This window comes from Moschus berezovskii, chromosome 12 (genome assembly GCF_049115385.1).
Source record: "Moschus berezovskii isolate FMDL1 chromosome 12, NW_MosBer_1.0, whole genome shotgun sequence".
Classification (NCBI taxonomy): Eukaryota; Metazoa; Chordata; class Mammalia; order Artiodactyla; family Moschidae; genus Moschus; species Moschus berezovskii.
Window position 1 is genome coordinate 20,072,610 of NC_142471.1, and position 14,695 is coordinate 20,087,304.

At 36.8% G+C, this 14,695-nt stretch overlaps 1 protein-coding gene across 2 annotated transcripts in view; it reads left to right on the plus strand.

Moving 5' to 3' along the window:
* Positions 1-14,450, plus strand: part of REEP3 (receptor accessory protein 3) — a 104,382-nt gene extending 89,932 nt beyond the window's left edge. For both annotated transcript variants that reach the window (XM_055425642.2, XM_055425643.2), the window contains 3 exons: positions 4,500-4,647; positions 11,961-12,106; positions 12,810-14,450. In XM_055425642.2, the coding sequence (XP_055281617.1) occupies positions 4,500-4,647; positions 11,961-12,106; positions 12,810-12,866 (351 nt within the window). In that variant the 3' untranslated portion in view covers positions 12,867-14,450. The remainder of the gene's footprint in view (positions 1-4,499; positions 4,648-11,960; positions 12,107-12,809) is intronic.
* Positions 14,451-14,695: the final 245 nt, after the last annotated feature.

Genomic DNA, 14,695 nt, shown 5'->3' on the forward strand with positions numbered 1-14,695 from the left:
TCTTCAATAAGTATATATTGCTTTAATCTTAAAACCACGAAAATATAGTACTCACTTAATGCAAATGCGGTCAGTTCCATTCTCGGCTTGATCAGATTGTTTTAAATATCTATAAGGACAAGGCATTTCCCTAAAAACTGCAGACTATCCTTATTCTCAGTTATAATGTAGTATGTCAAGGATCAACAAGAAATAGAGCTTAATGACTACTTATTATTGAACAGTGTCCTAAATATTGTTCCATAAAGAATTGTTTGTATGCTTGTAAGATTACATAGCATTGCTGATTATATTTTTAATTCTTAATTTAAAAATTCTGTGAGGATAGGTTGAAGATTTTATATAAAGGTGATGATAAGCACAGTAAATTCCTCTTATTTAACACAAAATATGGGGCTTCCCTGCTGTCTCAGCGGTAAAGAATCCACCTGCAGTACTGGAGATGCAGGTTCAATCCCTGGGTCAGGAAGACCCTGGAGTAGGAAATGGCAACCTACTCTAGTATTCTTGCTTGGGGAATCCCATGGACAGAGGGCCCTAGCAGGCTACAGTCCATAGGTTGCCAAAGTCCAGGGACACAACTGAATGAATAAACAACAACATAGTAATTTTAATATAATATTTAACCAGGAGACCAAATATTTAAACAAAGCAGAATAGTTGGGTATAAAGAGGCTAGAATTAGTCATACATCACGGTCCCTTTTTACAGATGCCATCCATAGACTTGGATACTTGAGTAGACATGCAAATTTTCAGATATCAGTGAGCTTCTGTGTGGGGCCAGCTTGGGAAGCTTCTTCTCGGCTAAAGCATTCTTTCGGAGCTTAGACCCAGCCCTTCCACCCAGCCAACCTTACCGCGTTCTTCGTTTCTTAAATAGATGTTCTCGGCTCATCTAATTTCAAACCCTGAGACCTCTGAGCTCCCTGAAGACAGGAACACTTCGTCTAATGATGTAAAATGTTCTACAGAATACTTTTTAATTACTTTGACTTTTGTTTTCTCATCATAACCTTTCTGTTACTTTTCTCTTTGATTTTTAGGACTAAGTTTAACAGACACAGTGTATATACAATTCTGTAGAGAATAGGATCTAAATGCCAGGATATAGAAGTACCTTGTGGATAGTAACTCCCTTCCGACAGTTTACTGAGACTGCTGTTTCCACACATATTTTCCTCCTCAGACTAGAACCTGTCTTCATTTTTCTTATACTTTTTAGTTTAATAGTGTATAAACCAAATGCAGGAAAATAAATCAAGCATTATTAATTTAAACAAAATATAAATACCTTTTAGTATTGTTTTTGATAAGTGGCCATAATTTCCTGCTTGTGCCCTCAAAATGTAGAAACAGTTTTTCTTTTAATGATGGGAGTAAGGGATTTAGATACTGGAAAGATGATGAAATAGGTCCGAAATTCTTATACTATATTATGTTAACAATTAAAACTTCATTATACCCTCTGTGATGACTTCTGGGATGGTGGTGGGAGGGAGGGGATGTATGTATACTTATAGCTGATTCACATTGTTGTACAGCAGAAATCAACAGAATGTAAAGCAATTATCCTCCAATTAAAAAAAAAAACTTCACTATGCCTTCTATGACTAATTTTGTAAAATAAAGAAAGTCTTGAAAAAAATGGAAACCACTCATCTTTCTAAACATTATACTGTTTTAATTTTTTTAATATTTATCCTTGTCTAACTGTAACCATACTCACTCCTGCACCCATATTTTGCATGATTTAGAATTCTGAGTTGGAGGGGAGGCACTTCCTCCTAACATTTTATTGCAAACATAATTCCCTTATTAATAGACTTTTTGTGCAGAATATATAAAAATTAGAGGGAATAGCTCTGCCTTTAAATGCAGTTATTTTATAATGACAGCTCTCCTTTAAAGTGGTCATACTGGATACTTATAATTTATGTAGTATTTTTGAAGTTCACAGTTGTGTAATAGTTTCCCCCCATGTTATTTCTGTTCTGGGGTCATTAGAAAACATACAGTGAAAAGAAATGATTTTTCAAAGTGATAATGGCTGTCGAAGTGCTGTGAGTCCTCACGGAAGGTACACAGCCTCTTTTTGCTGTTCCCTATATGGTACCTGGCCTTCTTTTTTGAGGATTGATAATACAGGGCTAGAAAGCTGCATTAAACTCCTGACTGTATAGATCACACCCTTCTCAGTGATGGTCCTTGCTCACCTCACATGTAAGCCTGAAGCAACCTCCTAGTGAATGGTGCAGTCGACCCCTGTTGATGCCCATGACCACGCTTGTGGTTTGGTACTGCACCTCTCCATATGAACCCCAGGGTTTACAGTCAAACATGCTGCTGTCTAGAGAGAACTCTGTAGCAGTCATGAGTAATGAAAAAAAAGGCTTAAAAAGAATAGTTTACTCACTACATACGCAGTATCAGTCCTGTACCGGGTACACTCAAAGAACGGAAGAAGCCTAAGATTTGTCCCTCTCTTCTAGTTTCTTAAAATCTTACCCCAAAGGCAAAATATATGAAGCACAGCCACAGAACTAGCATTAATGTATGAGTTCATTTGTGAGATATACCCCAAGTAATTAGTTGATGAAAATCATTAAAGATACTGAAGTCTGTGGATGATGTAAAGCTAGACTGATTCAACAGCACTTTGACTTTTTTGCATGCTGAGATGTACTTTATTTCTTGAGTGGGAGGGTTTGGGGGTTAGGAATATAGGATATTATGGATGTGTATTACCATCTGTTTGGCGATGGCAAAAAAATGTCAAGAATTGCTGAGAGGACACAGAACTACAAAGATCGGATCAGACAAAATGACAGTTCTGCAAAAACAAGGCATCTGTTTCAGACGAGCACTGGGCACTTCTTTTAGTGTGTGTCTGAAGTCTTTTGTCATCCTCTATTTAATAAATAAATGATGTCTGATAAAAAAGAGAGTATAATAAATTAAACCTCATCAAGAATGTTTAAAGATATGTGGAATCCAATTACTTTTATTGTGAATATAGACCCTTTTGGTGGCTCAGACAGTAAAGAATCCATCTGCAATCAGGAGACCCTGGTTCGATCCCTGGGTCAAGAAGATTCCCTGGAGAAAGGAATGGCAGCCCACTCCAGTATTCTTGCCTGATGAATTCCATGGACAGAGGAGTCTGGCGGGCTACAGTCTATGGTCGCAAAGAGTCGGACACGACTGAGCAACTAACACTTTCACTTTTCACTAGACCCTTTAATTATGCTTTTTCATAATTCAAAGACTATGGTAGAAATTACAAAGTCGGGTATGGAAATGGTGTTCAGGTTTGACATAATAGGATATCACTAAGAGTAGCTTATCCAAGACTCATGAATCAAGACATTTTTCTTCAATGTAAAATACACATTAGCAGTAACATTGGGATGTTTGCATACCTTACTTAGGCTTTGAAATTTAAAGATGAACCATTATGGATGAGTTTCTACAGTACCATTATAAGTAGAGGCAATCATAAATTCACATGTGTGGGAAGAAGAAATAATAAGTGTAAAAAAACCTTTAGAATATTTTTAATCCATCTATAAATAAGAAATGAGTCATCTGTATGCTATGCAAATTTTCAAAGTGGGTAAATTTAGAAATTATTTTTTTCTCTTTACAAAGCTTTATACTTTGGGAGGAAATGTAGTTATGTCTGAAAAGTTCAGAAATGTTCCTTTCAAAGCTGTGCAATGATGAGAAGCATTGAGTATCTGCAGTGATGGAGATACTCTCTACCTGCACTCTCACTAGCCACATGTGGCTAATGAGCATTTGAAATGTAGCTCATGCATTAAGGAACTGAATTTCTTCTCTCAATTTTAGTTAACTTTAAATACCCACTTGTGCCTAGTGTTAAGTGCCATATTGTTGAGGCTTTAAGTCAAATTGTGTAGTAGCAGATATGCTTTGCCAGATGGTGAATTCATTAACTGAATATCGTTTCATACTCAAGATTCTTTGGCTCTTAAATTTTTTTGTGCGATGTTCTAGGTAGAGCCATTACCATTCCTAACTTGACTTAGCTTTGAAACAGCATCTCTTTTACTTTAAAAAAGTTCTTATGAATCATAAATATAAGCCTCAAAGTGCTAGTTCTAGGAGACAGCAATATTATGGATGATGTTTATAGTCAGGATAAGCTCATGATACATTTTTTTCTTTGTTTTTTTACATTTTCAAGTTAAAGCAGAAATGTTTGGGAGTGAAATGTACTGATGTCTACAACTTGCTTTGAAATGCATTAAAGATTGATTGATGGTTGGATAGATAGTAAATTAGTGATAAACCGGATCCAGCAAAATATAAATGATATATGGGTATCCACTGTAGAAGTCTTTCAACTTCTCTGAAAGATTCATTATGAAATGAATCAGCTTCATGATAAAATGTTGGGGGAAAGTTAAATGCAAACATATTAAGTATTTTTAAATGCACCTTTTTTCTTGGATCTATCACTTCTCTGTTAAACAGAGCCAAGGAGCAATAACTGAACGTTTGCGAAGTTTCAGTATGCATGACCTAACAGCCATTCAAGGTGATGAGCCTGTGGGACAAAGACCGTACCAACCTCTCCCAGAAACAAAAAAGAAAAGTAAACCAGGCTCCGGCGAAGCAGCAGGTGTGCTAGTTTTGTTCTCACGTATTGTTCTGTCATAATTGGGATCTTGAGTCAAGATGGGTACCAGCTGACTGAATTTGGGTAAACTAAATTTATCTTTAGTTTGGCATCCCCGACTCAATGGACATGAGTTTGATTAAGCTCCGGGAGTTGGTGATGGACAGGGAAGCCTGGCATGCTGCAGTCCATGAGGTCGCAAAGAGTAAGACACGACTGAGCGACTGAACTGAACTAAAATTTATCTTTAAGCTTTTGTTTTTGTTCTCTAGATAAGGCTGCTGCTGCTGCTGCGTCACTTCAGTCGTGTCCGACTCTGTGTGACCCCATAGGCGGAAGGAAGCCCACTAGGCTCCCCCATCCCTGGGATTCTCCAGGCAAGAACACTGGAGTGGGTTGCCATTTCCTTCTCCAATGTGTGAAAGTGGAAAGTGAAAGTGAAGTCGCTCAGTCGTGTCCGACCCTTAGCGACCCCACGGACTGCAGCCTACCAGGCTCCTCCATCCATGGGATTTTCTAGGCAATAGTACTGGAGTGGCTTGCCATTGCCTTCTCCGCTAGATAAGGCTAGTGCTTGCCTTTTGCTGACTCTGGAGAGAATCCCACTAAGAAAGCAGCAATAGCCCCATGTGCTGCCATGAATTTCTAGATGCGGTGAATGTGGTCATCTACCACCACCAGCACTAGTCCTGACCTGTTCCCCACTCTTGTTACTCAAACTGTGTAGCGACATCTAAAGAGTTTAAACCCTCTTTACTGTAAGTGCTGTGAACAAATAAGGATATTGAACCATAAGATGAAAAGTTTTAAGCAGTGACAAAAGAGCAGTTTGGAAATAAGATTACTCCAATGAAAAAATGTCTTGAAATTATGAATTATAGACCAAAAACCCACCTGTTCTAATAGAAATTATACGCATGTCATGGTTGATATGTTCTAAAACTTTAATAAATTATGATCTTAGAAAATGCACACAAACAAAAAGACATGGTTCTTGTAGTCATTTTTTTTTCACATGTAAGAAAATTATAGTTCAAGGCTCAACTAAGAACTAAGATCTTCAGGACATTTCTTATTAGTGTCTTATTAGGTCCATAAAGTACAGGGCTACTGGATCTTTTTTTTTTTTTCCAAGTAGTTTTCTTTTGAAGTATACAGAAAATCATTCTCTATAATTAAAACCAACTTGAAAAGAATAGTTCCTTCTTATAAAGAAAAAATAATGAAATTTCTTCTAAGTTCTCCCTAGAATAACTTAAAAAAAAAATAGGTGACTATTATCTAAGAAGTAATAATTAAGTACTGGCCATTGAGTAAGGTACTAATGCCTTTAAGAATGAGTAAACTTTGAACCTTGAATCATCATCCTTAATACTTTAATAATGTAAAAGTAGCTCCTAATATAAGGCATTTAAAAAATTAGGTGTACTGACTTTGAATATGGGATCTGCTATATATATTTTGCTGATTTGGACCGGTAATCTGAGTCCTTTATCAGTAGTTGATTCATAATTATACCTTAAAATTGGTTAAGAACTATATTCCAATTATTTAAATGAAAACAGGATTATAAATTTGAAAATCCAAGACACCATTTTTATGGGATCCATCTATTAAATTTAAAATGCTGTGACTAAAATATTTTAAGCTAACAAGGTGCTAATTAGTTCTGTTAAAAGTTAAACCGTGAATTAAAATAACAAGGAAGTTGGGAAACAAACATTCTCATACACTTTTTATGAGTGTTTAATGTATAACAATCTTTTTGGATGACAGTCTAGTAACAATTATCAAAATATATTCTCTATAACTCAGCAAGAAGCTTCTAGGAATAGTCATAAAGAAATAATCAGGCATGTGTTCAAAGACATAGGTACAAAGATACGTGAGTGTTCATTTTATTGATGTTTATAGTAACAAAATATTGGAACAAACCAAACTCCTTAGAGAATGGTTAAGCAAAAGGGCCGCTATTAGCAGTGAAAAATAATAATCTCTGTTTATATTGATACTTACGGACATGAAAACATATCCATATTGAGAGGGAAAAACAGCAATAATGAAACAGTGTGTTTGTTATGATCCTGTACCACAGCAGCACAATAGACAGATGGATGAAATGGATTAATATATGTAAATTTATTTTTAAGATTTATGTATGTAGAAGACAGTCTGAAAAGGTATTATGAAAATGTTAACAGCATTTAGCTCTGAGTTGTGGGCTTCTAGTGATTTTTAAAAAATTAACCCATTACTCTTAAAATCAGAAATAAAACAACTCTTCTTCTCCTTTAATTAAGGTATTCATTTTCTTATATCTTGAATTTTTTTTCTATTTTATTTACTTCTAAAATTCCTCAAGAAAGAAAGCAAGTTGGTAAGTTTTTCAGTGTGGGAATTATATTTACATTTACAATTATATTTACATAAGTCTGTTTACTAGTTCATGTAATCAATACATTTATGTCAGAACACAAGCAAATTCAACTATTTGAAAAAGTACTTCCCTCTTAAAAGCTAAATGGCTTGCTCTGAGCAGTTTGAGGTTGGCTGATCAAGAGAAGTCTTGCTTTGATGAAGTTATTCTAGTTCACATGTTGTCACTATGAGAAAAAGAGCTACCTCCAAATGCTTTTTTGTAATAAAATAGACACCTTGAACGTGATGTCCACTTCCTTAGAAAGAACACCACATTCTCATAAGTAGAAATATTTTTTCTGCAAAGAAGCTGCTACTCTCATATTAGTTAAAAGTGCTTCAGTATTCATTTTCAATATATACCAGCACATAAAGGGAGTTGTTTTGTCTTGTTTTTGATGCTTTATATATTTATTTAACCCTAAAGATGACTATGCAGGTTAAATATTTTTATCCTTATCTTATAGATGAATAAACTGAGACTTAGGGAGATTAAACTACTTGTCAAAGACCACATACTCAATGACAGAAATGAAGTATCCAAGGTTTTTCATTTAATCCTCTCTTTTTACTTTATAAAGAGACTGCACTTAGACACTTAGGCTGGAACAAGAACTTCAAACAATTAGCGGGAGGGGACCTTAGAAATGCTTTAGTCAAAGAAGGCCAGTAGATGACATCCCTTCATGCCCATTGCAGATGTTGCTAATGGATTGCAGCACTTCCCATGCTGGCTCAGAATCGCACTCAACATAGCACCCCAGACAGCTCTTCTGGTTCAGGGTTGGCGTTCATGTATTAATAGTAACCTATTCATCTCCCGCCTGCCTCAACACCTTACCGGATAAGAAAACCGAGGCCCAGAGAGGCAAGACTCACTCAAGTTCTTACAGTAATAGGTAGCAAGGTGCTCACTCATTTCTCCTCTCATGGATCCAGGACTTCTTCCAGCACGATAGCTAAGGCTTCCTCCTCCCAAGTCAGACCTTCCATGAGTCTGCACTTAGATTAATACGTGGAAACTGCTTCAGACATGCCTGGTCTTTGCTAAGTGCTGGATCAGTATTGGCTATTATTATTATAAAGGGGTGGGAGGGAGGAGAGACTTAAAATACACCAATTCTAAGATGTGCAAGCTATGAATAAAACCTGGTCAGTCTGCATAAGCATTTGATTGTTTCCTAAAATGGTAACAGAGCACTGGGTTGGAGCTGGCCAGACAGCTGCAGCCTCAGGCCTCAGGGCCTCTGGCAACGCAGACTTCTCGTTCTTAGGTTCTTAGTCACTGCCCCTCAGGAATGTGCATGGACAGCACCATTCTGAGGACCTTGTCCAGTCTAGATTGATGATGGAAAACGGCTGACCTTAGCATCACCTTTGTTTGCCAGCAGCACCCCACCAGCTTCACCTTGCCTGGGCTTGGCAGACCTGCTCAGCCAGCTCGCTGGGTTCCTATTCAGATAGGGCGTCTAGATTTGGGCTTTTCTCATAATCTCGGGTCTTCTCCTCTCCCAGAGACTTTAAAATTCTTGGACAACTCTAATACTATTTCCACCATGCACATCAGAATTTTCATAATGCTTATTTTCAGGCTTTTAAGTGGAATAGAAAATGCATGTTTTAGTGAAGATATTTTATTTGACTCCTTTATTTTTGATGCAGTTTAGTCTTAATAATTTGCTAAATTAAGCTGGTCAAGTTCACCTCCTAACAAATCCCAAGCTTGGTTGCTTCCTGCTCAATCCTTGGACTCCATCATTTCTGACTTGTTGTACTGCAGTAACCTCCCTGCTTCCAGTCTTTTATCCACTCATGATTCATTCTCTAAAGTACAAGAAGACTTTTACAAAGAACCAAAACCTAATCATGTCACCCTCCTGCTTAAAATGCTTCCGTGCCCTCTCTGTTCTCGGATGAAGCCCAAACTCAGCAGCATTTGGTGTATTAGCTCCCCAGCCTTGGCATCCCACTGCTTCCTGTGCTGGGTGTACAGAATCACAAGCCTTTCGGAATTCAGCTTGGCCACCACCTCCTATAAGAAGTCTTCTCTTGCAACCCACTTCCCTCTGCTGTGTGCTCCCATAGCACCCTGTCCTTATCTTCTATTTATAGCATTTGTTACAGTCGACTCTGTCTCCTCTACTGGACTGTGTATTTCTCAGGGTTGAAGAGGACAGTTATGTCTTTTTAACATTGTATCCCCCATAACTTAGTATACTGCCTCACACATAGTAGTATTTTAAAAATACTTGTGGGGACTTCCCTGGTGGTCTGTTAGCTAAGAATCTGCCTGCCAGTGCAGGGGACATGGGTTTGATCCTTGCTGTGGGAAGATTCCACAAGCCATGGGTCAACTAAGCTCGGGTGCCACAATAAGAGAAGACCAATGAGAAGCCCTAGCACCACAACTAGAGATTAGCCCCCACTCTGCTGCGGGCAGCGAAAGCAGTGAAGACCCAGCACAGCCAAAAATAAATAAACAAATTTAAATTTTAAAATTATCTTAAAAACTTGTGCAATAATGAATCAATCTGTCACTTTTCCTGAAACAATAATTAGAAAACTAAGATATTTTTAGTTGAAATTAGGAAAAAATAAGATATGTGTATATATATATATATATATATATAAAATTATCATTTTGAGTGAAATTCCAATTCCTAATCATATAAAATGAGAGCTAATTAAAATCACAAGGGCCATGTTTGCCTCATCTTTTGCCTGAGAGAACTTTTTGATCACAGTCGTTTCCTTTCTGATTCTTTCCTTGATTCCTTATTCTGTGTTTTATCTTAGTTTTATTATATTGGGATTGGGAATATTATGTAAGCAACAGCAGTAGAGGAAAAGTCTAGAAATGGCAACCTAAAACAATTTTTTTCTGGTTTATATAGAAGTAATAAAATTTTTTAAATAAAAATTTGGCAATTTTTTTTAAGAAAGAAAAAGTGAAGAAATTTAAACTCACTTAAAAGCTCACTTTCAACAGATATGGTTTCATTTTTGTTTTTCCTTCGTTTCTACATTTACATTTTTTTCACTTAATACTGTACCACGGGTTTTTTCCCAGGACTACTGACCCCACTTCCTCTCCTGGCCACACTGGCCTCCTCACAGCTCTTCCACAAAGTTATGCTTCCCCATGACCCAGGGCCTTTGCATGTGCTGTCACTTCTGCCTAGCACACACTTCCTCCAACTGCTGCAGGAAAGCAAAGGATCTTGGCCTATGTAATGACTGATTCTGTTTTCAAATCCTTCCTGCTTTCTAGACTAGAAGTCTGGCAGCATAAAATTGGACTTCCTTAATATATAATTATGGAGAAGGAAATGGCAACCCACTCCAGTATTCTTGCCTGGAGAATCCCAGGGACAGAGGAGCCTGATGGGCTGATCTTAATATATAATTAAAGATGTTTATCTTATTATGAGACCCAGAAACTTAATCACAGCTCTTCATGGTTTGCTTAGTGATACTTAAGTTATTCATGTCCTGTGAGAGCAGATGAATAAACAATTTATTCAGTGTACTTTTCTTCACATGCAAGAAGTCCATCTTTGCCCCCTCCTGAGCCTGATAACCATCCAAAGAAGGTAGCTATGCTCCTTACCTTTATTAAAGTAGAATTTGAAGCATAATGGGGCCTTGTAAACTCACCCCTGTCCTTTTTTTCTTTTCTTTTGACCTCATCCTGTGGCTTATGGGATCTTAGTTCTCTGACCAGGGATGGAACCTGGGCCCTTGGCAGTGAAAGCCCAGAATCCTAACCGTTGGACCACTAAGAAATTTCCTCACCCCAGTCTTTATAATCTACTTACTTATTCCCCAGTTGCCTTAGATTTAGGCCCCTCTCTTGCTCCATCCAAGCAGTGTTTCTCAAAGTGTAGGCCCCGAACCAGTACCGTAAGCATCACCCAGGAACTTGTTAGAAATGTAATTTTTCAGCCCAACCCCAGGCCCAGCAATGTGTGTATCAGTGGGTTCTCTAGATGACTCTATATATGTGCTGGTAAGTTTGTGCATTAGCATAAGTTTATTGAGATTCTAATAAGCTTTGAGAACCACTGCTTCAGAAATGGGAGGGAGTATTCTTGTCCCTCCTCCCATTCTCAGGGTACTCTCAGAGTTCCTGACAATAACCAGCTTGGCTGCCTGGTTATTTGCCTGCTGGTCAATGTTAAGTGCTCCTGGCTACACATAGCATCCTGTTAGCACACCCACATGGTCTCTTACTGACCTTCCTGGTGCTGGCTGTTTTCTTTGAACTAACATCAGTCATCATAGCCTGTGGTGTTTCTAATTACTGTAGCCTGTCTGGCTGGATTTTATCTTAGCAGCTGCAACAGTGTTGGTTTAACTTCTCTATCACCTGCCCCCAGTGAGTTTATCTTGCCCAAAGTTCTATTCCTTTTGGGTCTTCTATGACTCCTTAAGTGCACTCTACCATGTCTGATCTTGACAAAAGGATCCTAAGTTCCTAATTAAAGTCAAAGTACAAACGACAGACCAAAACACATTATTGCTTAGGTAGTTTAGAATTCACAAAAAGGAGAAAGGGCAGGAAGAGACTTTTCACTATGTATCTATTTATATTCTTTGATTTTTGAGCAAGATAACTGTTAACCTACTCAAAAATATTTTTAAGTATTCTGAAAAATGCATAGTAAGAATAGGAATTGCCAGGGGAAACTTCCTAGAAGAAATGAGCCTCATCTAGACTAGCGCAAGGGGTGAAGATCAATGGTGAAGGGCAGGGAACTCATTCCAAGTGAAAAAAAAAGGAACGGAGTAAGCAGACAAATGCAGAGGGTGCAGAGAACTGCGGACAGACGGGGTGAAGAGGCGGCGCTGACTGGTATCCTTTTACCAAAACATGCTGATTTTCACAACTCATCTAGGTTACGGAATTCCACTGAGAGACGGGGATGAGAAAACAGACGAAGAAGCAGAGGGGCCGTATTCAGATGACGAGATGTTAACACACAAAGGGCTGCGAAGATCACAAAGCATGAAATCCGTGAAAACCGTGAAAGGCCGAAAAGAGGTGAGTCAAATGTAGAGCTGCTTTCCGAATGATTAGTGTTAAGAGATTTCCCTGCTGCATGCTCATTTAGGATATTAATGATCCCTAAATGAAGGACTGGAATGATACAGCACAGGTTATATTTAAAATTATTTATTCCAGTCAGATGGATTAAGATCTCTGGCAGGTTAGAATATGATAATAAATTCCTAGTCTTCCACTGTAAGTGGAAAATAGTATTCTCAGGTAGCAAAATCAGACAATTGATGGGAATACCCAGTACCAGCCCTCACATATATATAAAGAAAGCAGCTACCAGTATCAAGTACATAGTTTTGTTTTAAACCAACTCTATATAGTGTTTAAATAGTAAAAGTTTTTATTCATAATAATATATTGTCTTTGTGCCCAGAAAGCAGTGGAGGATTTCGATGAAGGCCTCAGATCATTGTGGGCAGTGTTCATGGACATGTACCAAACAAAGTATAAATAATAACAGTTTATGTTTTTATTTATCACTAGTGTTAATAATCTGTGCATATATGTAACAAAATACCAACTACATTTTGGAATATATAGATAGTGCTGTCTTTTGAGTGCACACTTAGAGGACAGTTGATTCTTTCCGTCAGAAAAGTTTAAAAATTATTACTACGATGATGATTATGAAGTCCTAACTAATTTCAAAATCTGATTCATAATGATAACACATTTCTCTCTTCAGGTGCGGTATGGGTCACTAAAATACAAAGTAAAGAAGAGACCACAAGTGTATTTTTAGCCATGTACACATCAAGTATCCCAAGACAAATTATGCCAATACATCAACTTGTTTTTCTCACATCATATATTCAGGATTTATCCATTAAAACCGTTCTTTAAATTGTGGTGGTGATAGGGTTTACTTTCGTCAATTTAAATAGTTTTTTCTTTAACAAGTACTTCCAAATCTTGACTACTAACGGTAGTTATGCAAAAATAGATAGATATATCAGAAATAAAAGAAAATTGTGTTATCTGTTGTCAGATTCTTCAAAGCATTAAGTGCCTGGGATATAAGGTGAAACACAGATTCACAGTATACTTGAAAGATTCAAGGTTCAAGCAACATCAGCCTTTGTGATCTTGCATTGTGTTTACTTCCATTTCTGTTGTAACTATCACAGGAGGCTAGTATTTAATAGGCCTCTGATCCAGCAGTGATAGAACAAGGCTGTAATATAAGATAAAATATGTTTTATATACTCTTCAAATTTTTACTTTGCTAATACTTTCTAGTTTTTCCACCATCAACTGAAAGTTTTCAAGACAACTGTTTGAAAACCAGGTATCTACATAGCACTTTCATTCCTGACTAGTTTTGCACACTTGAAAATTGTTTACTTATTTTACAACTATACATTTAAGTTTTATTAACACTGTCTTGACTGTCTTGACTTGTCTTTATTAACACTGTCTTGACTGTTATTTGTCAGATTCTGACTTGTCAAATTTATGCCTTGAATTATATAATCTCTTTTCCTGTGGGTTTCATTAGTTACATTCATTTAATTTTAATAATAAAAAATAGAGTTCATTGTTCATTTTCAACCATCTTTACATATCTTTCATACAGATTAGTTCTTTAAAATTTACCAGCTTCCCATATTTAGTTCTACATTGTAGCTGAACTTAGCATGTTTTTGTTAACAGTGGTTTCATTTTCAGCTTTTAAAAATGGTAGCTTTTGTGAAATGGAATCAGAGACCAGTGTAGCAGGTAGATATCTTCTAATTCATGAAATAAACCAACAGCCAATCTATTCACAAGCTTGGCACTGACACGGGCTGCTGATTTATAAATCTGGCATTGTCTCTACCCATTTGAATCATTTCATTTCTGGCTGAGATAACTTCCTGAAGATCCAGGCCAGTGCAAAATACAAATGTTGTTAATCTTACATATTAGAAGTTATTAGAATAGATTTTAGAAAAATACCATGTTTTTAATCCAAGAGATTTTGAGTTATCAAACTTTGAAGCTTTTTAGGCATAGATAACTATGCATTATGAACCCCAAGTCAGTATATTTCTGATGATAGTTTTAGTAACCAGTAATAAAAATTGTATCATTATACAAATCTGTATGATTTTACTCTTTCATATAATTGATTTGATCATTCTGTTTACCCAAAAGAAAGTAAACAATGAGAGAGATTTGTGAGATCTTTGACCTTTCTGCCTTTCAAGAAATGAAGCCAGCTGGGAATGTATATTCAGGACCCACTCTGAGTGTCGGTAAAGAACAGAATGTTTACTCAGGAGTACCTTTCTATAATTCATACATTTCTTTTCATGGCAGTCTTAAAGTGTCTTCCAGATTATTTCATGTCTTCCAGATTATCTCACATTCTCAATAAATAATACCATGTAAAAACTTCATTAAATTTATTTTCCCCCAAAATTTAATTCTATGAGTATCTTCATCTATTTTAACCTTGACTAATTCAAAATTCCGATGAATTCTGGTTATAAACTCTGGAAGAGAGTTTAACGTAGATTGCCTAGGAACACTTGACTTCCCAATATAAATGCTATATGTGCCATGCTTACCTTTCCTACACAAGGGCAG